Source organism: Lacerta agilis, chromosome 8 (assembly GCF_009819535.1).
Source record: "Lacerta agilis isolate rLacAgi1 chromosome 8, rLacAgi1.pri, whole genome shotgun sequence".
Lineage (NCBI taxonomy): Eukaryota > Metazoa > Chordata > Lepidosauria > Squamata > Lacertidae > Lacerta > Lacerta agilis.
Genome location: NC_046319.1, coordinates 81,518,924 through 81,542,373, shown reverse-complemented (window position 1 = coordinate 81,542,373; position 23,450 = coordinate 81,518,924). Strand labels below are relative to the sequence as shown.

Sequence of the window (23,450 nt, the reverse complement as noted above, 5' to 3'; positions counted from 1 at the left end):
TATCTGAAGAAGTGTGCATGCACACGAAAGCTCATACCAAGAACAAACTTAGTTGGTCTCTAAGGTGCTACTGGAAGGATTTATTACTATTATTATTGCTTATGAATAAGACTGTGGTGTTTTTATTCTTTTAAGAGGGATTCGAGGGAACTTACCAGGAACGTACGATTCAATCTGAGACAGACTGAATTGCGTAATAGTGAGAGGCTCACACGAGCCTGCAGCCAGCTATCTGCTGTGCATGTAAAAAGGGGAATGTAAACTCTGCTAAGTAAAGGAAGTTGCTAGCACAAGTTAAGAAGGATATTAATAAACAATATATCCTCTCCTGCCACCCTGAACATTCCCACATTCCCGACCCGCTTACCTTGCTCTTCCGCTCTGGACACCTCAGCCCCAGGGCCGGAGGGGTTGCTATGGAGGTCCACATTAGTCCGTGACCACCTCCTTCTCCGGGGAGATGGCGCCTCCTCGGCCCCCGCCTCCGTGGGGTGGCTCCTGGGGCCTTTCTCGCCGTCCTTGCCCAAGGCCACCACGCTGCAGTCCCTCCGCACCCGGGCGGCCCCCGAGCCATCCGCCACCCCCCACCCCTCGGGTCTGGAGGCCGAGCAGGTCAAGCCTGCTGCGTGGGGCTGGTTCCCGTTGGTCTGCGAGTAGACGTTGCTGACTTTGGCTTTCTTGTGCTCCTCCTGCCCGCTGTAGACTTTGTACCGGATCATGAGGATGATGATGAAGACCAGGACGGAGGCCACGATGATGCCCCCGATGATGATGATCATGGTGCCCCCCAGGAACTGGGTGTGCAGCGAGTGGCACTGCGGGGCATCCTGAGGGGTGCTGAATTGAACGCAGCCCAGGCTGCGGGTGGCCGTCAGGGACGTCACCCCGTCGTTGTAGACCGCCAGGACGCAGAGGTTGTATTCCCGCCCGGAGGCCAGGTCCTTGACCAGGAAGGCTTTGCTGGAAGAGGGGATCATCCTGGGATGGGGAGAGAGAGGGAGAAAGAGAGAGTTATAGAATCATAGAATCCTAGAGTTGGAAGAGACCCCAAGGGCCATCCAGTCCAACCCCCTGCCAAGCAGGAAACACCATCAAAGCATTCCTGACAGATGGCTGTCAAGCCTCCGCTTAAAGACCTCCAAAGAAGGAGACTCCACCACACTCCTTGGCAGCAAATTCCACTGTCCAACAGCTCTCACTGTCAGGAAGTTCTTCCTAATGTTTAGGTGGAATCTTCTTTCTTGTAGTTTGAATCCATTGCTCCGTGTCCGCTTCTCTGGAGCAGCAGAAAACAACCTTTCTCCCTCCTCTGTATGACATCCTTTTATATATTTGAACGTGGCTATCATATCCCACCTTAACCTTTTCTTCTCCAGGCTAAACATACCCAGCTCCCTAAGCCGTTCCTCATAAGGCATCGTTTCCAGGCCTTGGACCATTTTGGTTGCCCTCCTCTGGACACGTTCCAGCTTGTCCGTATCCTTCTTGAACTGTGGTGCCCAGAACCACAGTCTGGTGTGGTTCTGGGCACCACCTATCCATTCTGATGCCAACTTTGCTGCCACATAAACCCGGACAACACCATTACTGGCCCCAACAACATCAAACATACCATCTCAGGACTATTTAATTGCTCATCTTCCAACATTGTGTATGCCATCAAATGCCAACAGTGCCCTTCAGCTCTCTATATTGGACAAACAGGCCAAACCCTACGCTGCCAAAGGATAAATGGACATAAATCTGATATCAGGAATCACAAGACAGAGAAACCACTAGGAGAACACTTTCAGTCTCCCAGGACATTCTATACAAGATCTCAAAGTAGCTGTCTTAATACAAAGGAATTTCAGAAATAGACTGGAAAGAGAAGTGGCTGAATTGCAACTAATCACCAAACTTAAAACCATGGAGAGACCTGGTCTGAACAAAGACATTGGATTCTTATCTCATTATACATGACAAAGCTATCTTTAGCCATCTCACCCCTTGCCTTTCCCTGCAAGACTAATTGCAGTCGTTAAGATCACTGGTAGATCACTGTTGTTCAGTCGTTCAGTCGTGTCCGACTCTTTGTGACCCAATGGACCAGAACACGCCAGGCACGCCTATCCTTCACTGCCTCCCGCAGTTTGGCCAAACTCATGCCAGTCGCTTTGAGAACACTGTCCAACCATCTCGTCCTCTGTCTCCCCCTTCTCCTTGTGCCCGCCATCTTTCCCAACATCAGGGTCTTTTCCAGGGAGTCTTCTCTTCTCATGAGGTGGCCAAAGTCTTGGAGCCTCAACTGGACGTGATCACTGGACGTATGCAGTAGATCACTGGCAGATCACTGGCTCCCCCCAAAGAAGCTGAACAACTGTGGCTCCCCTAAAAAGCTCAACATTATACCTCCTCCCTGAAAAAAAACTCCACAACTTTGACCTGAACCCCCCAAAATGGGGTAGATCGCTGCCAGTTTTTAACTCTGTAAGTAGATCACAATCTCTTGGGAGTTGGCCACCCCTGGTATATTCCAATCATACAAATGAATGTGCTCCTATTTGTTATACATTTCTTTACATATTTTCTAATACATTCCTATATCAACGTGCACCCTTGTTCCTATTAACATACTCGTTTTGTCTCCTGAGTCATTCAAATGCTGGCATAGTTAGCGTACCTTTGCTGTATTTCCGAACATACCATTTATATCTATCCCATTTTTCCTTAAAAAAAAAATTTTTTTTTGGAGTTATCTCTCAGGCTGTTTGTCAGCTGTGGCATTTCGTCAAACTCTTGCAATTTATTCTGCCAATCTGTTAACGTCTGCCCTCGATTTCTGATTCGTCTGGTACCTTATGGTTGATGTTAGTCTCGCCATATCAATGAATTCAGATGATTTACAAATCCAGTCCTCTTTTGCGGGTTCGGGGTTTCCGTTCCAATTCTTTGCGAGTACAAGTCTAGCTGCGGCTGCTGCATACAAAAATAACCTTTTCTTACCTTGTTGTTGCTGTTATTGTTGTTACACCATCACTTTCCCCAGGAAAACCTGCTCTTTAACGCTGAATTAGAATCATAGAATCATCGAGTTGGAAGAGACCCCAAGGGCCATCCAGTCCAACCCCCTGCCAAGCAGGAAACACCATCAAAGCATTCCTGACAGGTGGCTGTCAAGCCTCTGCTTAAAGACCTCCAAAGAAGGAGACTCTACCACACTCCTGGGCAGCAAATTCCACTGTCCAACAGCTCTTACTGTCAGGAAGTTCTTCCTAAGGTTTAGGTGGAATCTTCTTTCTTGTAGTTTGAATCCATTGCCCCGTGTCCGCTTCTCTGGAGCAGCAGAAAACAACCTTTCTCCTTCCTCTATCTGACATCCTTTGATATATTTGAACATGGCTATCATATCCCCCCTTAACCTTCTCTTCTCCAGGCTAAACATACCCAGCTCCCTAAGCCGTTCCTCACAAGGCATCGTTTCCAGGCCTTGGACCATTTTGGTTGCCCTCCTCTGGACACGTTCCAGCTTGTCAGTATCCTTCTTGAACTGTGGTGCCCAGAACTGGACACAGTATTCCAGGTGAGGTCTGACCAGAGCGGAATACAGTGGTACTATTACTTCCCTTGATCTAGATGCTATACTCCTATTGATGCAGCCCAGAATTGCATTGGCTTTTTTAGCTGCTGCATCACACTGAGGAAAAGGTAATTCAGGTTTTTTTGCGGGTTGCAGAGAGAGTTAAAGAGTGGCGGGCTGGAAAACTAAGGAACTAAGAGGACAAAAACTTTACAGAAGAATGGGGAAAAGTTTATAACTTATCTAAGTAACCACTGTAAGCAGATGGAAACAATGGCAGGATATTGATTTCACTTGCAGGTGTAACAATTACCATGGGTAATATGGATTGATATAAAAGTTAAGGGTTTGGAAAAAGATGCGGCTTTAAATGTTTAAAATGGGACTCCTTGGGGAAGCCCTGAGATTCAGAGAAATCTCTGTGTATGTGGTTATATATTTGGATTTTTATAACTTTGTATTGGAAAAATCAAAGACAAATGATTTCGGGGTGGGGGAGAGCGGCTGTTTGCGGGGAAAGTGGTGGGACAGAACAACAGCAACAACACTCACACACGGAAGCGCTTTTGCTTGTAATTATTTACTTGTTTTTATCCTGTATTTTATTCTGTGTGAACTGTCCTGAGATCTTATGATAGAATCTAATAAATAAATAGAATAAACTCAGCACAAAAGGAAATTGGATGAAGACAGAGAGAGAGAGAGAGGCGGTGATTTATTCATCTGGTTTAATTTAGGTTTCTTTAAGTTATGTGTGGCATGGAGAAAGAAGAGAAAGAACAGGAGGCTGGGCTAGATGGGCCCCTGGCCTGATCCAGCAGTCTCTTTATGTCCTTACATTAAGAAAGCCAAACCCCGGGAGAGTGCAGGCAGGCACGAAATCTCTTGTCGCTCGGATATTTGGGTGTGCGTTCAAAAGTAATAGGCTAGACAGAGAGGGGTCTGATTCAGTCGAAGGCAGCATCCTCTGCTGCTCCTTCATGTCTTTTGCTTCTGATCTTCCCGTAAACGTCTGGTTGGAAAAGACGGCGCTGGACCAGACAGGGCTTGGCTCCGATCCAGCAGGTTTCTTACTGATATGCCCCAGCATCCATCCTATTTCCCCCTCCCTCAATACTTCCTCAACAGAGACACTCCCTAGGTTTCACTGACAACGAGGATGAATCCTTCAGTGTTCATATGGGAGTTGTCTCTGGGGGTACCTCAGGGCTCTACGTTTGAAAACCTCTCACCACCTATGGGATCTCCCTACCAGGGTTCCCAACTACTGGTATCTGAAGAAGTGTGCATGCACACGAAAGCTCATGCCAAGAACAAACCCAGTTGGTCTCTAAGGTGCTACTGGAAAGAATTTTCTATTTTGTTTCGACTATGGCAGACCAACACGGCTACCCACCTGTAACCCCAACTACTGCAGTTTGCCTTCCCTTTAGGCAAATAAGTGGCACACTTGGCTTCACTGTCCAGCCCTCCGTATGATAGGAGAATAAGCAAACAGTTTCCTCTTCCACAGGAAAGCTTTGTTCTCTCCTCTTAGTCACAGCCAGTGTGGTGTAGTGGTTAAGAGCGGTAGACTCGTAATCTGGGGAACCGGGTTCGTGTCTCCGCTCCTCCACATGCAGCTGCTGGGTGACCTTGGGCTAGTCACACTTCTCTGAAGTCTCTCAGCCCCACTCACCTCACAGAGTGTTTGTTGTCGGGGAGGAAGGGGAAGGAGAATGTTAGCCGCTTTGAGACTCCTTCGGGTAGTGAAAAGCGGGATATCAAATCCAAACTCTTCTTCTTCTTCTTCTTCTTCTTCTTAAGGTACTGATCCACTGCCAGAGTCAACGAACGTTTAAGCACATTTAACTTTATTAGGTAGCTAGAAAACATGGATGTCTCGGGTTATTACTGGTACAAATCTTCTTCTCATGTAATTCAGCTTTGTTATAATATTTCCTGCATCCCTTTAGCAATGGTAATGACCTTTCCTCGCAATCCCCAAAGCCTAACCTCTCCTTTTCTCTCTCTCTCTAACCCTCCACCCCCAACTGCCAAACCCCCAACTCTGGAGGCCCACCATCTGCCCATTATGGGAAGAAGAAGAAGAGTTTGGATTTGATATCCCGCTTTATCGCTACCCGAAGGAGTCTCAAAGAAGCTAGCATTCTCCTTTCCCTTCCTCTGTGAAGTGAGTGGGGCTGAGAGACTTCAAGGAAGTGTGACTAGCCCAAGGTCACCTAGCAGCTGCATGTGGAGGAGCAGGGAAGTGAACCCAGTTCACCAGATTACGAGTCCACCGCTCTTAACCACTGCACCACACTGGCTGCCACAGGAGGCAGTGATGGCACCGAGTTGGCATGGCTTGCAAGCAAGCAGGATCCGTGCACAAGAGCAAATCTCTCCCCCTGCAGTTTCCAGCATTGCTTCCCTCCCCCTTCCCGAATGTGGAGGCAGAGCACAGCCATCTTGGCTAGTAGCCATCGATCACTCTGCCCTCCATGAATTTATCCACAGCTGCGTAGTAAGGGGGGCGGGGGGGGGCGGGCCACCCTGGGTGTCATCCCTGGGGGGGTTGACAAAATCCCCCCTGGGCAGATCGCCGTGCCAATCGCCCCCCTGGGACGCCTGCCGCTCGCCTCTTGTTTCTCCAATCCTCCTCTGAAGCTATGCCAGGTCGGTGCTGTCACTGCCTCCTGTGGCAGTGAGTTCCACAGTTCAACTTCCTTTTATTTCTCCCGAATCTTCCAACATTCAACTTCGTTGGACACCCGCAAGTTTCTGGTGTTATTTCGAATGAGGGTGAAAGACCTTTCTCTGCCCCTTTCTTTCATGCCATCCATCGTTTCGTAAACTTCCGCCATCATGTCACAGCCTCCCTGCCTTTTCTATTAGCCACATAAGTCCCAAGTGCTGCAGCCTTTTCTCCTTGGGGAGCCTATCTCCATAACCAGGGGCGTAGCAAGGGGGGCGTAGGGGGTCGACCGCCCCATGTTCCATAATGGAGGGGGTGACAAATTATCAAGGAACAATTGCTGCCCTGCTAGGGCGGTTCATAAAAAACTTTTTTAAAAAAACCACCTGCTCCAAAGGTCTTATCTTACTATACTAGGGATTATATAGCTATATATGAAATTTCATGCATATCGGTTAATATCTTGACCCTCCTCCACCAAAATAGCTGTTCACTTGGCTGTTTTCCGATGTCGCGAAGGCTGAAATTTCCGTTCAGTGGAGCACTTTCTGTTCCCAACCCTAACCCTGCAGAAAGCCATCTAATTAGACTTTAATTTGATTTTGAGACGTTTTTGGGAGGTAATTTAATGATTGTTTGGTTTTATACCCATGTTATGCATCTGATGTTAGCCACCCTGAGCCCGACTTCGGCCGGGGAGGGCGGGATATGAATAAAAGTTTTTTTTTAATTATTATTACTTGTTATTATTCCTTTGTAAGAAAATATGAAATAACGTAAAACCATTTTTGTAGGGGGGGAGAAATCAATGGGGGAGGGGGCGACAAGAAATTTTCCGCATCGGGTACCACCTGACCTTCCTAAGCCTCTGGGGGGGGGGGGTTGACATATTTTTTTTTGCCCCCGGGTACCAATTTACCTTGCTACGCCCCTGCCCATAACCCAGTCCATAATTTAGTCACCCTTTCATGAACCCGTACCAGGGGGTGAGACAAGCTAGAGCCATCAACATCTCTCTAAGCCTCAGTGAGAGCCAGTGTGGTGTAGTGGTTAAGAGCGGTGGACTTGTAATCTGGTGAACCGGGTTCGATTCCCCGCTCCTCCACATGCAGCTGCTGGGTGACCTTGAGATAGTCACACTTCTCTGAAGTCTCTCAGCCCCACTCACATCCCAGAGTGTTTGTTGTGGGGGAGGAAGGGAAAGGAGAATGTTAGCCGCTTTGAGACTCCTTCGGGTAGTGATAAAGAGGGATAGCAAATCCAAACTCTTCTTTTTCTTCTTCTCAGTTACAGGTAGGTAGCCACGTTGGTCTGCTATAGTCAAAACAAAATCTAAGGTGCTACTGGAAGGAATTTTGTTTTGTTTTGTTTTGTTTTCTCTAAGCCACGTGCACCTTGTGGCAGAGAGATTCACAAATCCACTGTATCCTGTTCAAGGGGAGAGTTCCCTTTCGACTCTCCTGCCAGGATGCCTTGCTTCACACGAGAGGAGGGGGAACGAGAGGAGGGAGAGCCAGTGAGGTGTAGTGGTTAAGAGTGGTGGACTCGTAATCTGGTGAACCGGGTTCGTGTCTCCGCTCCTCCACATGCAGCTGCTGGGTGACCTTGGGCTAGTCACACTTCTTTGAAATCTCTAAGCACCACTCACCCCACAGAGTGTTTGTTGTGGGGGAGGAAGGGAAAAGGAGAATGTAAGCCGCTTTGAGACTCCTTCGGGTAGTGAAAAGCAGGATATCAAATCCAAACTCCTTCTTCTCCCTGGACCTTTTCCAACTCCACAATGTACTTTTCTGAGGCCGGGCGACCGGGTCTCACCCATTCCTGGTCTGCCTCCCTCCCCAATGCCTCGCATCAACGCAGCCTCCGGAGCTCAGCGTTCCCACGCCCGCGACCGGGACTTGGAGAGGCGCGCAGGCAAACATGGCCGCGTTCCGCATCGTAAGTAGGTCACTTAACATTAGCTGTTTCTTTCCGGCCAGCCAGGCAGACAGGCTAGTTCTGGGCCATCTGCCAAGGCGCAAAAGGGAGGGGGGGCACGGCTGCCCAGGGGACAGGTTCTGACAGCCTCTCTGCCTCCTTGCAAATAAGAGGAGCAACTCAGCAGCTTCGAAGGGGGTGGGGGGTGGGAGAGATGCGTGCAGGAAGAAGGAAAAACAGAAGAGGAGGACGGTGCGGGGAGGAGGCGGGGTGGAATATTCCACGAAAGTCTGGGCAGAGGCACCCTGTTTGCTCGGTGGGAGAGCGCACCTGCCTTGAATGCAGAATGCCCCGGGCTCAATCCCTGCTGGCACCATCTAGCTCCTGGTCTGAAACCCCTAGGCAACCACTCTCAGTCCTTGCAGTCGGTACTGGAACAACAGAGTGGCATGCTCTAAGGCCGCTTCCCCTGTTCCTCTCAATTTGCCCCTTTATCCAGAATCATGAGGAATGGGGTCTTGGGGATCGTTTAAGGAAAGGGCCGTAGCTCCGGGTGGGTTTGGGAGGGATCCTCCCCCCTTCGGAAACCCTGGAAATCTGCTCCCAGCCGGGGCAGACAATATAGAGCTAGAGGGACCCATGATCTGACTCAAGATAAGGTGGTTTCCTTTGCTCTGCTGACTGTGGTTCCTCTCCATCTCCACCACCATCCTTTGTTGTTGTTGTTCAGTCATTCAGTCATGTCCGACTCTTCGTGACCCCATGGACCAGAGCACGCCAGGCACCCCTATCCTTCACTGCCTCTCGCAGTTTGGCCAAACTCATGCCAGTCGCTTCGAGAACACTGTCCAGCCATCTCATCCTCTGTCGTCCCCTTCTCCTTGTGCCCTCCATCTTTCCCAACATCAGGGTCTTTCCCAGGGAGTCTTCTCTTCTCATGAGGTGGCCAAAGTACTGGAGCCTCAACTTCAGGATCTGTCCTTCTAGTGAGCACTCAGGGCTGATTTCTTTGAGAATGGATAGGTTTGATCTTCTTGCAGTCCATGGGACTCTCAAGAGTCTCCTCCAGCACCATAATTCAAAAGCATCAATTCTTCGGCGATCAGCCTTCTTGATGGTCCAGCTCTTACCTAACTGAAACTGCATGCCTCCTGGGGCAAAGACCTTGTCTACTGAGTATTCAACACCACTGGGGCAGACAGGCTTTAGGTCAGCCAAAACTACTTTGTTTCTTGATAGAAGCTCCTAGATCTAACCCTTAGACCTTGGACTACTGCAGTGCGCTCTACTTGGGGCTACCTTTGAAGGTGACCCGGAAACTACAACTACCGTATTTTCTGCTCCATAAGACGCACTTTTTTCTTCCTGAAAAGTAAGGGGGAATATCTGTGCGTCTTATGGAGCGAATGGTGGTCCCTGGAGCTGAATTGCCCAAGGGCCAAAAGAGGATCCTGCTTTTTATTTTACAAAGAGAAAAGGGGGTGTTGAAAGGACCCCGCTCAGCAGCTGATCAGCAAGAGATCAGGAGAGAGATAAGAGTCCCGGCTCCCTTTCAGCCCCGCCCTCCATTGTTGAATGTGCTGCAGAGGGAGGTTGTTTGTTTCCCCAGCGACATGGGACTGGCTGATTAGATTATCTGTCTGGAAACTGTAGGAAAGGCTCCCTTTCCTTTAGAAGCTGCAGAAATGTGAGTTGAACCCCATAAAAACAAGGCTTTTCCTCTTTGCTTTTCCCCCTTTGCAAAAAAAAAAGCTGCAAAACTTTTAGCTGATCCTCAAAAAAACCAGGGCTTTTCCCATTGCAAAAAAGCTGCAAAACTTTGAGCTGATCCTCAAAAAAACCAGGGCTTTTCCCTTTGCAAAAAAAGCTGCAAAACTATTAGCTGATGCTCAAAAAAACAGGGCTTTTCCCTTTGCAAAAAAGCTGCAAAACTATTAGCTGATGCTCAAAAAATCAGGGCTTTTCCTTTTGCAAAAAAGCTGCAAAACTTTTAGCTGATCCTCAAAAAAGCAGGGCTTTTCCCTTTACAAAAAAAGCTGCAAAACTTTTAGCTGATCCTCAAAAAAGCAGGGCTTTTCCCTTTACAAAAAAAGCTGCAAAACTTTTAGCTGATCCTCAAAAAAAACAGGGCTTTTAGAGGAGGAAAACCAGAAAAATATTTAAATTCTTGTTTCCTCGTCTAAAAATGAGGTGCGCCCTATGGACTGGGTCACACTATGGAGCGAAAAATACGGTAATCCAGAATGCAGCAGCTAGACTGGTGACTGGGAGCGGCCGCCGGGACCCCATAACACCGGTCCTGATAGACCCGCATTGGCTCCCAGTACGTTTCCGAGCACAATTCAAAGTGTTGGTGCTGACCTTGAAAGCCCTAAACGGCCTTAAAGGCCCAGTATACCTGAAGGAGCGTCTCCACCCCCATCGTTCTGCCTGGACACCTGGGTCCCATCTCCGAGGGCCTTCTGGCGGTTCCCTCCCAGCAAGAAGTGAGGTTACAGGGAACCAGGCAGAGGGCCTTCTCAGTAGTGGCGCCCGCCCTGTGGAATGCCCTCCCTTCAGATGTCAAAGAGATAAAGAACTACCTGACCTTCAGAAAACATCTGAAGGCAGCCTTGTTTAGGGAAGTTTTTAATGTTTGATGTTTTATCGTGTTTTTAATATTCTGTTGGGAACCACCCTGAGTGGCTGGGGAAACATCTTGCGTTAATGGCCGAGGGAGCCGGCGTACAGCTTCCGGGTCATGTGGCCAGCATGACAAAGCCACTTCTGGTGAACCAGAGCAGCTCACAGAAATGCCGTTCACCTTCCCGCCGGAATGGTACCTATTTATCTACTTGCACTTTGATGTGCTTTCGAACTGCTAGGTGGGCAGGAGCTGGGACCGAGCAACGGGAGCTCACCCCGTCGTGGGGATCTGAACCGCCGACCTTCTGATCAGCAAGCCCTAGGCTCTGTGGTTTAATCCACAGCACCACCCGTGTCCCTATTATTATTATTATTATTATTATTATTATTATTATTATTATATCAACCAGAGCAAAAAGAAAACACCAGCATCCTGCCGTCAGAATGAAATATGCCTCTGAAGAGCTGAAGGTTCTCTTTCCAGCCCCAGAGCTGATCTGAAGTCACAGTCCCTTCGCAAACGAAAACGTAAATTAACCCCTGTTTAGCTGCCTTCATTCCAGCAGCCGCATTTAGGGGAGGAAAATAAGATTCATTGCTTGCTGGTAAACAGCTAGGAGTCGAACGCCTGCCAGATGACTGCTAGGACAGCACACTCTATGTTTGGACTACAACTCCCATCAGGCTCAGCAGCCAGCATGATGAGAAAAGTGGTTTGTGCACCTTCACACCCGTGAGCACCCACTCTGCAATCTCGAGCCGATCGATTGGCTCATTGGGTTTATTGCACAACCCTTCCGAAAAGAGAGAAAAGGACACATGGATCACTTTAAAAATTCAGTTTGAAATTATTTACATTTTAAAAAAATTAGCATAAAAGCAAACACAATTTAAAAAGCAGTAATTTAAAGAATGTCAGTATGAAATATAAAAACAAACTAGCCTTAAAGCACTCAGTGTCCTAGCTGTCAAATTTTCCCTTTTCTTGTGAGGAATCCTATTCGGAATAAGGGAATTTCCCTTTTTAAAAAAGGGAAAAGTTGACAGCTATGCTCAGTGTGGACACAACCTTCATTTCTCCCTGGCACATTTCAATGAATACCAAAGCGGGCAGTGCCTCTGGGCATAAGCAGAATGCACCGCTCTTCCCCACTCCCTGGCCGCAGCCCTGATGCACGCCGTCCAAGTTTCTGACCGTTGCTTATCTCCTGACATTCAGATCCTATGAGAACGTAAAACCATTATAGGAGGCTGCAGGATCAGGCCAATGGCCCACCTAGCCCAGCCTCCTGTTTTCACATTGGCTGAACATTTGGGAAACCCAAATGGAGGATCTGAGCACAGGAGCAACACAAGAGCTCCCCTCCTGTGGCGCCTAAAGGTGTAATAATGAAGGCACCAGGTGAACGTCCCTGGGGAGAGCGTTCCACAGATGGGGAGCCACTGCAGAGAAGGCCCCGTCCTCGTGTTGCCACCCTCCGGACCTCTCGTGGAGGAGGCACATGTAGGAGGGCCTCGGAAGATGATCTCAGGGCCCGGGTAGGTTCATACGGAAAGAGGCGCTCCTTGAGGTATTGCGGCCCTGAGCCATCCCTATTGCTGGCCATCCCTGCCTCCTGTGGAAGCGAGTTTCTCAGGTTAACTATACGTTGCCTGAAGAAACCCCTTCCTTTTCTCTGTCCTGAATCTTGCAACGTAACATCCAGGAGTTCTAGTGTCACGATAGAGAGGGAGAGAAGTGACTCTTTTCCCATTCCAGGCATATCCAGCTGAGTTATCGGCATCACAGAATCGCTCCATCCCTCTCAAAGGAGACGGAACGAGGCACCTGTTGGGTCTCTGACTGAGTCACTGTTCCTGTCAGGAGGCACATCCAGGCAGGTGACTCACACAGACAGAGGGGGTGGGCTGCTCTGGGGAGAAGTCGTTTCCATCCTCGCACACTTCAAAAGCAACGAGCTTCGGGTTTTAAGGGTGACGAGGGACCGGTAATTTCAACGCAGGGTAGATCAATCACCACGCCGCTATCTGAGGTTTGGGGGACGCTACCTGAAATGACTGAAAATAAAACTGCCAGTATCATAACGCCATTGTACAAATCTCCGGTGCGACTTCATTTGGAGAAATTTGCACATCGTTCTGGTCGCCTCCCCTCAGAAAGGATATTCTAGAGTTGGGAATGTTTCAGAAAAGGGTGACCAAAATGATGGAGGGGGTGGAGCGATTCCTCTGTGAAGAACAGTTGTAGTATTTGGGACTTTCTAGTTTAGAGAACTATTTAAAATTTTAAATAGCTGAACTATTTAAAATTTTAAAAGATGATGCTGTTAAGGTGCTACACTCAATATGCCAGCAAGTTTGGAAAGCTCAGCAGTGGCCAGAGGACTGGAGAAGATCAGTCTACATCCCAATCCCAAAGAAGGGCAGTGCCAAAGAATGCTCCAATTACCACACAATTGCACTCATTTCACACGCTAGCAAGGTTATGCTTAAAATTCTACAAGGCAGGCTTAAGCAGTATGTGGACCGAGAACTCCCAGAAGTGCAAGCTGGATTTCGAAGGGGCAGAGGAACCAGAGACCAAATTGCAAACATGCGCTGGATTATGTAGAAAGCTAGAGAGTTCCAGAAAAAACATCTACTTCTGCATCATTGACCACGCAAAAGCATTTGACTGTGTCGACCACAGCAAACTATGGCAAGTTCTTAAAGAAATGGGAGTGCCGGATCACCTCATTTGTCTCCTGAGAAATCTCTATGTGGGACAAGAAGCTACAGTTAGAAGTGGATATGGAACAACTGATTGGTTCAAAATTGGGAAAGGAGTACGACAAAGCTGTATATTGTCTCCCTGCTTATTTAATTTATATGCAGAATTCATCATGCATGCGAAAGGCTGGACTGGATGAATCCCAAACCGGAATTAAGATTGCCGGAAGAAATATCAACAGGCTCAGATATGCTGATGACACAACCTTGATGGCAGAAAGTGAGGAGGAATTAAAGAACCTTTTAATGAGGGTGAAAGAGGAGAGCGCAAAATATGGTCTGAAGCTCAACATCAAAAAAACTAAGATCATGGCCACTGGTCCCCTCACCTCCTGGAAAATAGAAGGGGAAGAAATGGAGGCAGTGAGAGATTTCACTTTCTTGGGCTCCATGATCACTGCAGATGGTGACAGCAGTCACGAAATTAGAAGACGCCTGCTTCTTGGGAGAAAAGCAATGACAAACCTAGACAGCATCTTAAAAAGCAGAGACATCACCTTGCCGACAAAGGTCCGTATAGTTAAGGCTATGGTTTTCCCCCGTGGTGATGTATGGAAGTGAGAGCTGATCGCCGAAGAATGGATGCTTTTGAATTGTGGTGCCGGAGGAGACTCTTGAGAGTCCCATGGACTGCAAAAAGACCAAACCGATCTATTCTGAAGGAAATCAGCCCTGAGTACTCACTAGAAGGACAGATCCTGAAGCTGAGGCTCTAGTACTTTGGCCACCTCATGAGAAGAGAAGACTCCCTGGACAAGACCCTGATGTTGGGAAAGATGGGGGGAACAAGGAAAAGGGGACGACAGAGGACGAGATGGTTGGACAGTGTTTCTGAAGCTACTAACATGAGTCTGACCAAACTGTGGGAGGCAGTGGAGGATAGGGGTGCCTGGCGTGCTCTGGTCCATGGGGTCACGAAGAGTCAGACAAGACTGAACAACAACAACAATGCTTCTGACCGCGAGTTGCTGGAAACCGAAGAGGAGAGGGCTCTTGCACTCAAATACTGTATAAGGGCTTCCCACTAGATGGGCCATTGACTCGGTCAAGTACCCAGGCTCTTGTTATGGAACCTCCATGTCCAGAGGCAGTCTATCTAGATTCCTGGGTTCTTTGGGGTATTTGGCCCCCATGAGAACAGGATGCTGGACTGATCCAGTACCCAGGGCTCTCTTATGTTCTTATGGAACCTCCACGTGCAGAGGCAGTCTATCATTCCTAGATTCTTCGATGTATTAGGCAACGGGATGCTGGACCAGATGGGCCCTTGGCCTGATCCAGCAGGCTTTTCTGATCTTCTTATCACATCTTAACCTCCCACTATACATTTTCTCTGTTCCTGTAGAGCCGCCTTCATGATTTAATAAGCCTCCGTCGTGGGCTCCCTGCCTGCCCCGATCAATGGCACCTTCCCTGAGAAGGAGCAAGGAGACCCTGTTCCAATTAGTTTATTTAAGAGCTGGGCTATTATCAGGACCGATCGCAGCAGCTGCTTGTCTCTGATACGCTCTCTCGGCAGCTGAAATCTGCTTCTTTGTGGGACATCTGTTTCATTTTTGTTTATTCTCTCTAAGTCACCTTCAAGACTTTTTTTGCACACTGTCAGAAGTAAGGCTCCACAACTTGGCCAGGAGGAAAGCGCCTTTTGGGAGAGTCAACACGGGAAGCTAGGGAGACCCTTCATACCGAGTCAGAACACTGGTCCATAAAGCCCAGTACTGCCAACACGGACTGGCAGAAGCTGTCCGGGATTTCGGGAAGGAGCCCCTGCCATCATTACCTGGAGATTCCAGCAGGAATTGAACTTGGAACCTTCCTGCTTGCAAGACAGGTTCTCTGCCACTGAGCCACAGCTCTCCACACACCCGGTGCCCTGTGTGTGATCGTGCGTTCAGCGATTTTCTAGAAGCCGCGATCAGATTCCATGCCTAAAATCCAGCACTGTGATGAAGCTAGATACGGTGACCTGCATTAAAATCGTGCAAATCAAGGCCCTGATTGCCTTTGCATTAATTACCCTTCCCTTTCTTCTTGGCATCTTTGCATAATTCATTCTGCCTCTGAAGCGCTAGGAGAAGGAGAAGGAGCCGAAGAACCACCGCAGTCTCCTGACCCGCAACCAGGAAGCTTACATAAACAGCTCATCCTCGGGGCTTCTGAGATTCAAAGCCTGCTTCTGCAAACCTAAGGACTACTAGAAGCTTCGTGGGTTGTTTTTTTTTAAGGGACAGAGATCCTTCGGAAACCGAACTGCGGGATTTGCCCCTCAAATCTTGGCATGTGCCAACAGCGTAAGAACATGGGTGGAGCCTGTATGCCGGATCAGGCCAATGGCCCATTTCATCCAGCATCCTCGTCTCACAATTGCCAAATACCCTTAAGAACCAAGAGATCCAGATAGACTGCCTCAACGCCTGGAGGCTCCATAAGAAGAAGAGAAGAAGAAGAGTTTGGATTTGATATCCCCACTTTATCACTACCCGAAGGAGTCTCAAAGCGGCTCACATTCTCTTTTCCCTTAGAAGTGGCTTTGTCATGCTGGCCACATGACCCGGAAGCTGAACGCCGGCTCCCTCGGGCAGTAAAGCGAGATGAGCGCTGCAACCCCAGAGTCGTCCGCTACTGGACCTAACGGTCAGGGGTCCCTTTAGCTTTACCTTTATACATGCTTTACTAGAGTGAGTGAGGAAGGATAATATTTAATCAATATATCCTCTCCTACTATCCTCAACATTGCCACAGTATGGGGCAGCTGCATATTCCTGCATTGCAGGGGGTTGGACTAGATGATCATCAGGGTCCCTTCCGACTCTGCAATTCTGTGATTCTATAAGTCATGATTATTTCAGTGGCAAAATACCCCAAAGAACCTAGGGATCTAGATAGACTGCCTCTAGACCTGGAGGTTCCGTGAGGAAATTTTTAAAAAGCCTGGCTGCTGGATCAGGCTAAAGGCCCATTTAGTCCAGCATCCTTGCTCTCACAGGGGCCAAACTGATGCCCCAAAGGCGAGCCCGCAAGCAGGATCCGAGCTCAGGAACACTCTCCTCTCCTGCAATTTCCAGAAACTGGCATTCAGAAGCGTTGCTGTGCGGAGGCCCTGTCCACAGTTCTTGGCATTTGCCGGATCCTTTCAGTGCTGACCGAAGCCAGAAATCCATCTCGCTGACCGGACAACCTGCCCTTTCCCTCCCGGCAAGGATAAACCATCACAAACACGGAGATGTCTTTGAGATGAAAAGGAACCCGGAGCTTCCCCCCGCTACCGGATTTCCACTGATCGCAGCGTGGTTCCTCTTGCTCCGGCGGCTTATGAATTATTCTCCTTCAGCCTCCAGAGGGGAGGATTTCAGGAGGTAAAACAGCAACTTTATCTGAGGCCTACTTCAAAAGGTAGGAGCTGGGCACCCATTGCATGACGGGAATTCGCTCTCGTTCACAAGGCTGGCGCGATCGGCAGAGCCAAGGTGAAATCGCACAAGGCGGAAAGGGGAAAGTCGTATTTTGGAGCTGGGGTAACTTTAGCCAGAGTGGGGCACCCACAGGTTCTGTCTATATGCCAGCTTTTTTTAAGGCGGTTGGAGGATGGATGGCGGCTAACAGATTGAGGTTGAATCCTGACAAGACAGAAGTACTGTTTTGGGGGGACAGGAGGGCGGCAGGTGTGGAGGACTCCCTGGTCCTGAATGGGGTAACTGTGCCCCTGAAGGACCAGGTGCGCAGCCTGGGAGTCATTTTGGACTCACAGCTGTCCATGGAGGCGCAGGTTAATTCTGTGTCCAGGGCAGCTGTTTATCAGCTCCATCTGGTACGCAGGCTGAGACCCTACCTGCCCGCGGACTGTCTCGCCAGAGTGGTGCATGCTCTGGTTATCTCCCGCTTGGACTACTGCAATGCGCTCTATGTGGGGCTACCTTTTAAGGTGACCCGGAAACTGCAATTAATCCAGAATGCGGCAGCTAGACTGGGGACTGGGAGCGGCCGCCGGGACCACATAACACCGGTCCTGAGAGATCTACATTGGCTCCCAGTACATTTCCGAGCACAATTCAAAGTGTTGGTGCTGACCTTTAAAGCCCTAAACGGCCTCGGTCCTGTATACCTGAAGGAGCGTCTCCACCCCCATCGTTCAGCCCGGACACTGAGATTCAGTGCCGAGGGCCTTCTGGCGGTTCCCTCACTGCGAGAAGTAAAGCTACAGGGAACCAGGCAGAGGGCCTTCTCGGTAGTGGCGCCCGCCCTGTGGAACGCCCTCCCATCACAGGTCAAGGAGATAAACAACTACCTGGCATTCAGAAAATACCTGAAGGCAGCCCTTTTTAGGGAAGTTTTTAATGTGTGATATTTTTGTATCTGATTTTTGTTGGAAGCCGCCCAGAGTGGCTGGGGAAATCCAGCCAGATGGGCGGGGTACAAATAATAACTATTATATATATATATATATATATAAGATTTTCTTGATTTACAAAGGTAATGCAATGTCTCGTATTTTCCATATAACATTTTTACAGCAACTGCTTCTGTGCCTCCAAGCAGAAACCTTGCCTCCTGCTGAAGGCAAGAGAAGGAGCAGGGGCTTTTGAATAAGATTCGGGACAGGTAAAAGAAGCAACCTGTCCATGCAGCGCAGAGTTAAACCGTGGAACTCACTGCCACAGGAAGCAGCGACGGCCAACCGCTTGGATGGCTTTAAAAGAGGATGGGACAAGTTCACGGAGGAGGAGAGAGCGGTCCATGGCTCCTAGCCAGGATGGCTGTGCTCCCTGCCTCCATAGCCGGAGGCTGCGATACTCATTGCTGGAAACCGCAGGAGGGGAGAGGGCTCCTGCGCTCGCATCCTGCTTGCGAGTTTCCCATATAGGCATCTGGTTGGCCCCTGTGAGAACAGGATGCTGAGTTAGATGGGCCCTTGGCTTGATCCTGCAGGCTGCTCTCATGCTCTTATGTCACTGCTGAAGAAGATTCCTGCTGGATCAGACCAAAGTGGATTTGCTTAGCCCAGCCCCTTGTTTTGTCTTTATTTATTGCTTTTAGAATCATAGAGTTGGAAGAGACCCCCAGGGCCATCCAGTCCAACCCCCTGCCAAGCAGGAAACACCATCCAAGCATTCCTGACAGGTGGCTGTCAAGCCTCCGCTTCAAGACCTCCAAAGAAGGAGACTCCACCACACTCCTGGGCAGCAAATCCCACTGTCCAACAGCTCTCACTGTCAGGAAGTTCTTCCTAATGTTTAGGTGGAATCTTCTTTCTTGTAGTCTGAATCCATTGCCCCGTGTCCGCTTCTCTGGAGCAGCAGAAAACAACCTTTCTCCCTCCTCTAGATGACATCCTTTGATATATTTGAACATGGCTATCATATCCCCCCTTAACCTTCTCTTCTCCAGGCTAAACATACCCAGCTCCCTAAGCCGTTCCTCATAAGGCATCGTTTCCAGGCCTTGGACCATTTTGGTTGCCCTCCTCTGGACACGTTCCAGCTTGTCAGTATCCTTCTTGAATGATTGTTAAATTAGTTATAAAGTTACTAAAGCAGATTAGAAATGGAACGCAGAAGAGAGAATGGGGGAAGTCCCCATAAATAAGAATCGAAATAAGAATTTAGCTAATAGATTCCTGTGTTTCTGTGGGTTAAGGTATGTATAAGTTTTTATTTTTGTTATTAGTATTGTTTATTGTATTTGTTTTGCCTTATATGTTGATTTGATGTTTTTATTTGTTGTTATTTCTGTATGTGTTGTTCTTTATGTGGAAACACCAATAAATTTTTTGAAGAAAAAAAAAAGTTATTGAAGTCCACATCGGGATAACAGTTTCGTAATATTTGACATGGCAATATATCGCCAATCACAATGTGTGTGTGTGCTATGTAAAAAAATCACAATATGGGGAAAATCCCAAAGACAGCCGTCACAATTCTCGTGATTCCTGTTGCTCTGTACTATAAAATAACAGTTGAAACAATATGCCAAAGGTAAGTAAAAATGTGTCAGTTTTAGACCCCTAAGTAGCAGCAGTTGCCAGGACGTTACCCCATTTGCCTCTTCATAATTACAGTGGCACCTCAGTTTTCAAACGTAATCCGTTCCGGAAGACCATCCGAGTTCCAAAACGTTTGAAAACCGAGGCGCAAAGGGTGACAGAGAAAATTCAACAGAGAAAACTGAAAAGGAAAAAACTCAGCGGAAGCCGTTCGACTTCCGAGACGCGTTTGAAAACAGAAGCATTTACTTCCGGGTTTTGGGCGTTCGAAAACCAAAACGTTCGACTTCCGAGACGTATGAAAACCGAGGCACCACTGTGCAGCCTTATTTCAGACAGGGTGGTATATCGTGATGTTTAGCTGGCGACATATCGCATCGTTGAAAACCAAACATCGCTCAGATCTAACCTATAAGAATGGCGTCACACATCCAATGCGACTGCCCTGTTGATAGGACTCTATGAATGGAAAACGGAGACGCTATAGGTACCTTTGTTATCCATGAGAACCTTTCGGTAAAAGCACATATGCCGTATTTTTCTGTCTATAATGCGCCCCTATGTATAAGACCCCCCTATTTTGGGGGACTCAGATTTAAGAAAATGGGGAGAGATGTATCTGTGTTTAGGTAAAGGTAAAGGGACCCCTGACCGTTAGGTCCAGTCGCGGACGACTCTGGGGTTGCGGCGCTCATCTCGCTGTGGGATGTAAACACAGAGCAGCCAAACACAACATTGCTAGAGTGGACATGAAGGTAACTCAGTCCTCCAGGCTTAACTTCCTGTTTACCTGGACTGAGTTACAGGAACCAGAAGTAGGTGTGGTCTTACCTGGGAACAAGATCCCAAAGATCACTCTCCATTTTGCCTCGTCTTTTGAACAAGCAGGATGCTCTCTCTCAGCTTGCAGCTGAGAGGAGCAGAGGTGAAGCCTGTTCCCCTATGGAATCAGCTTCACCACATGTAAATAGATTTATCTAAGCTTATCTGCCTCTTTGAGCCTGTACTGTGACTCATGGATGACTGTAAGTAAACTCTTTTATATCTTATAATCAGTACTGTATTGTGTCTTTACTTTTAAGAGGGAAGAAGGGGAATATACCAGGAATATATATTTCTTATAGAGGCTTTAGCAAGCCTATGCAACCGTTTTCTGCTGTGTTTTAGAAGGGAATGTAACTCTGATAAGCTTGGAGCTTGCTCACACAAGCTGGGATGATATATATAAAATAATATATACTCATCCACACTCCTAAACATTCCCACACTCGCTTTACTGGCTGAGGGAGCCAGCGTTTGTCCGCAGACAGCTTCCGGGTCATGTGGCCAGCATGACTAAGCTGCTTCTGGCAAACCAAGCAGTGCACAGAAATGCCATTTACCTTCCCTCCAGAGTGCTACCTATTTATCTACTTGCACTTTGATGTGCTTTCGAACTGCTAGGTGGGCAGAAGCAGGGACCAAGCAACGGGAGCTCACCCCGTCGCGGGGATTCGAACCGCCAACCTTCTGATCGGCAAGCCCTAGGCTCTGTGGTTTAACCCACAGCGCCACCCGCGTCCCATGCATGTATAAGACACCCCCTAATTTTCGACATTTTTAGGGGGGAAACCTAGTCTTATACACTGAAAAATACGGTGTATCTCCTCTCCTAGTGTCTAAATCCTCTCACTTGTTTGCCGCCTGTCCTCATTTAACTGCCAGAGACTTTGCACAACTCTCAACAGGAACTGCCGCTTTCGGGGACCCCGCGATGCTCACCTGTACACTAAGGTATCGTCAGAGGAGCTGTTGTATTGGATCTGGTACATCCGAATGCCGGGCACATGCCACTGGGGATACCAGCGAATCAGCACCGAGGAGGCCGACACCTCCGAGGCTGCCACCCCCTTGTCCTGAGAGGCCCCCGTTTCGTTGGCGCCGGCGGGGAGGGCTCCCTTAGCCGGAGTCAGGATGTCCGAGGGCCCCGCCGCCTCGGGGACCTTGGGGGCCGTGCCGTTGGCGAGGTGCGGCAAAGGGTTGACCACCAGCTCGATGGACGTGGTGGCCTCCCCGGCGGCGTTGGAGGCGATGCAGGTGAAGGCCCCGGTGTCCTGGACGGTGGCGATGAGCACCTCGAGCGTGCCGTTCTCGTAGGAGGTGGTCCGAGAGGTGTTGGCCACCACTTTGCCTTCCGGCGAGACCCAGTGGATGGAGGGCTCGGGGTCCCCCACGCCGCGGCACCGCAGAACCGCCTCCTCGCCTTCCGTCACCACCAGCCGGCCGGTGTAGCGGGTGATGACCGGGGGCTCGCAGATGAACTCCTCCTCGGGGATGGTCCAGAAGTATTTTCCCAGGAGGTCCGGCGGCGAGGCGCACGTCTCCAAGTCGTCCTCGCGGGTGAGCCTCCGCAGCCACAGCAGCTCGCAGTTGCAGTGCAGAGGGTTGCCCCCGAAGCTGAGGACCAGCGAGGAGAGAGGAGACCCCTTGGACTTGGCGTAGACGGGGATGCGGAGGAAGAGAGGGTCGGGCGGGATCTTCTTGAGCTTGTTGGAGGTCATGTCCAGGCGGGCCAGCTTGAGGAGGTTGGTGAAGACCCCCTCGGGGACGTAGTCGATCAGGTTGTGGTCCAAGTTGAGGGAGTTGACGTTGTTGAGCCGGCGGATGGTGTCCCAGGGGACCTGCGCCAGGTTGTTGTAGGAGAGGTCCAGGTCTTCCAGGGTGCCGGCAAAGTCGTCAAACGCTCCGGGAGAGATGTCCTGGAGCTGGTTGTTGCTGAGGATGAGGTGGCGGAGGTTGGGCAATCCCTTCAGCTGCTCGGCGCCAATCAACAGCAGGCGGTTGTTGTCCAGGTGAAGCGCACGGAGGCTGCGGAGGTCGGCGAAGGCGTAGGGCAGGATCTGGCTGATGGTGTTGCGAGAGAGGGTGAGGTGTACCAGGCTGGTCATGTTGGAGAAGTCCTTTCGGCGGACGACCGTGATGAAGTTGTCCGTCAGGCGAAGCTCCACCGTCCGCCGGTCGATGACGGTGGGCACAAAGAGGAGGCCCGTCCGGGTGCAGAGGATGGCCAAGGAGGGAGAGAGGTTCTGGCACATGCAGCGCTTGGGGCACACCTGGGCACGGGCCAGGCTGGTGCTGAGCACCACCAGGACACAGACCAGGAGCCGCTCCATGGCGCTGCTGTCAGAGGGAGGAACTGCGGAGAAAACAGAGGGGGGGGGGAGAGAGGGGAGAAGTTAGAAGAAGAAGAAGAGTTTGGATTTGATATCCGGCTTTATCACTCCCTGAAGGAGTCTCAAAGCGGCTCACATTCTCTTTCCCCTTCCTCTGTGGGGTGAGTGGGGCTGAGAGACTTCAGAGAAGTGTGACTAGCCCAAGGTCACCCAGCAGCTGCATGTGGAGGAGCGGGGAAGAGAACCCGGTTCACCAGATTACAAGTCTACTGCTCTTAACCACTACACCACACTGGCTCTCTTAGAAGGGGTTGTCACCATGGCAGCTCACAGGACTTTAGAAGGAAGGGAGCTCAGCTGAGTCACATAATTAATAATAATAATAATAATAGTAATAATAATAATAATAATAATAACAACAACAACAACAACAACAACAACAACAACAACAACAACAATAATTTATTATTTATACCCTGCCCATTTGGTTTCCCCAGGGTTTCCCCAGCCACTCTGGGCAGCTCCCAACAGAAGAGTCTACCGCTCAGCTGGGTCATAATAATAATAATAATAATAATAATAATAATAACAACAAAAACAATTTATTATTTATACCCTGCCCATTTGGCTGGGTTTCCCCAGCCACTCTGGGCAGCTCCCAACAGAATATTAAAAACACGGTAAAACATCAGATGTTAAAAACTTCCCTAAACAGGGCTGCCTTCAGATGTCTTCTAAAAGTCAGATGGTTGTTTATTTCCTTAACAACTG

General features: G+C 49.2%; 1 protein-coding gene across 1 annotated transcript; it reads right to left on the bottom strand.

Moving 5' to 3' along the window:
- Nucleotides 1-373: 373 nt before the first annotated feature.
- On the bottom strand, nt 374-22,698 carry LOC117051881 (leucine-rich repeat and fibronectin type III domain-containing protein 1-like protein). Its single transcript, XM_033158595.1, is given in 3 exon segments — nt 374-470; nt 473-978; nt 21,289-22,698. Coding segments are annotated over 3 exon segments (1,938 nt in total). The 5' UTR covers nt 22,680-22,698; the 3' UTR covers nt 374-429.
- Between the last annotated feature and the right edge of the window lie 752 nt (nt 22,699-23,450).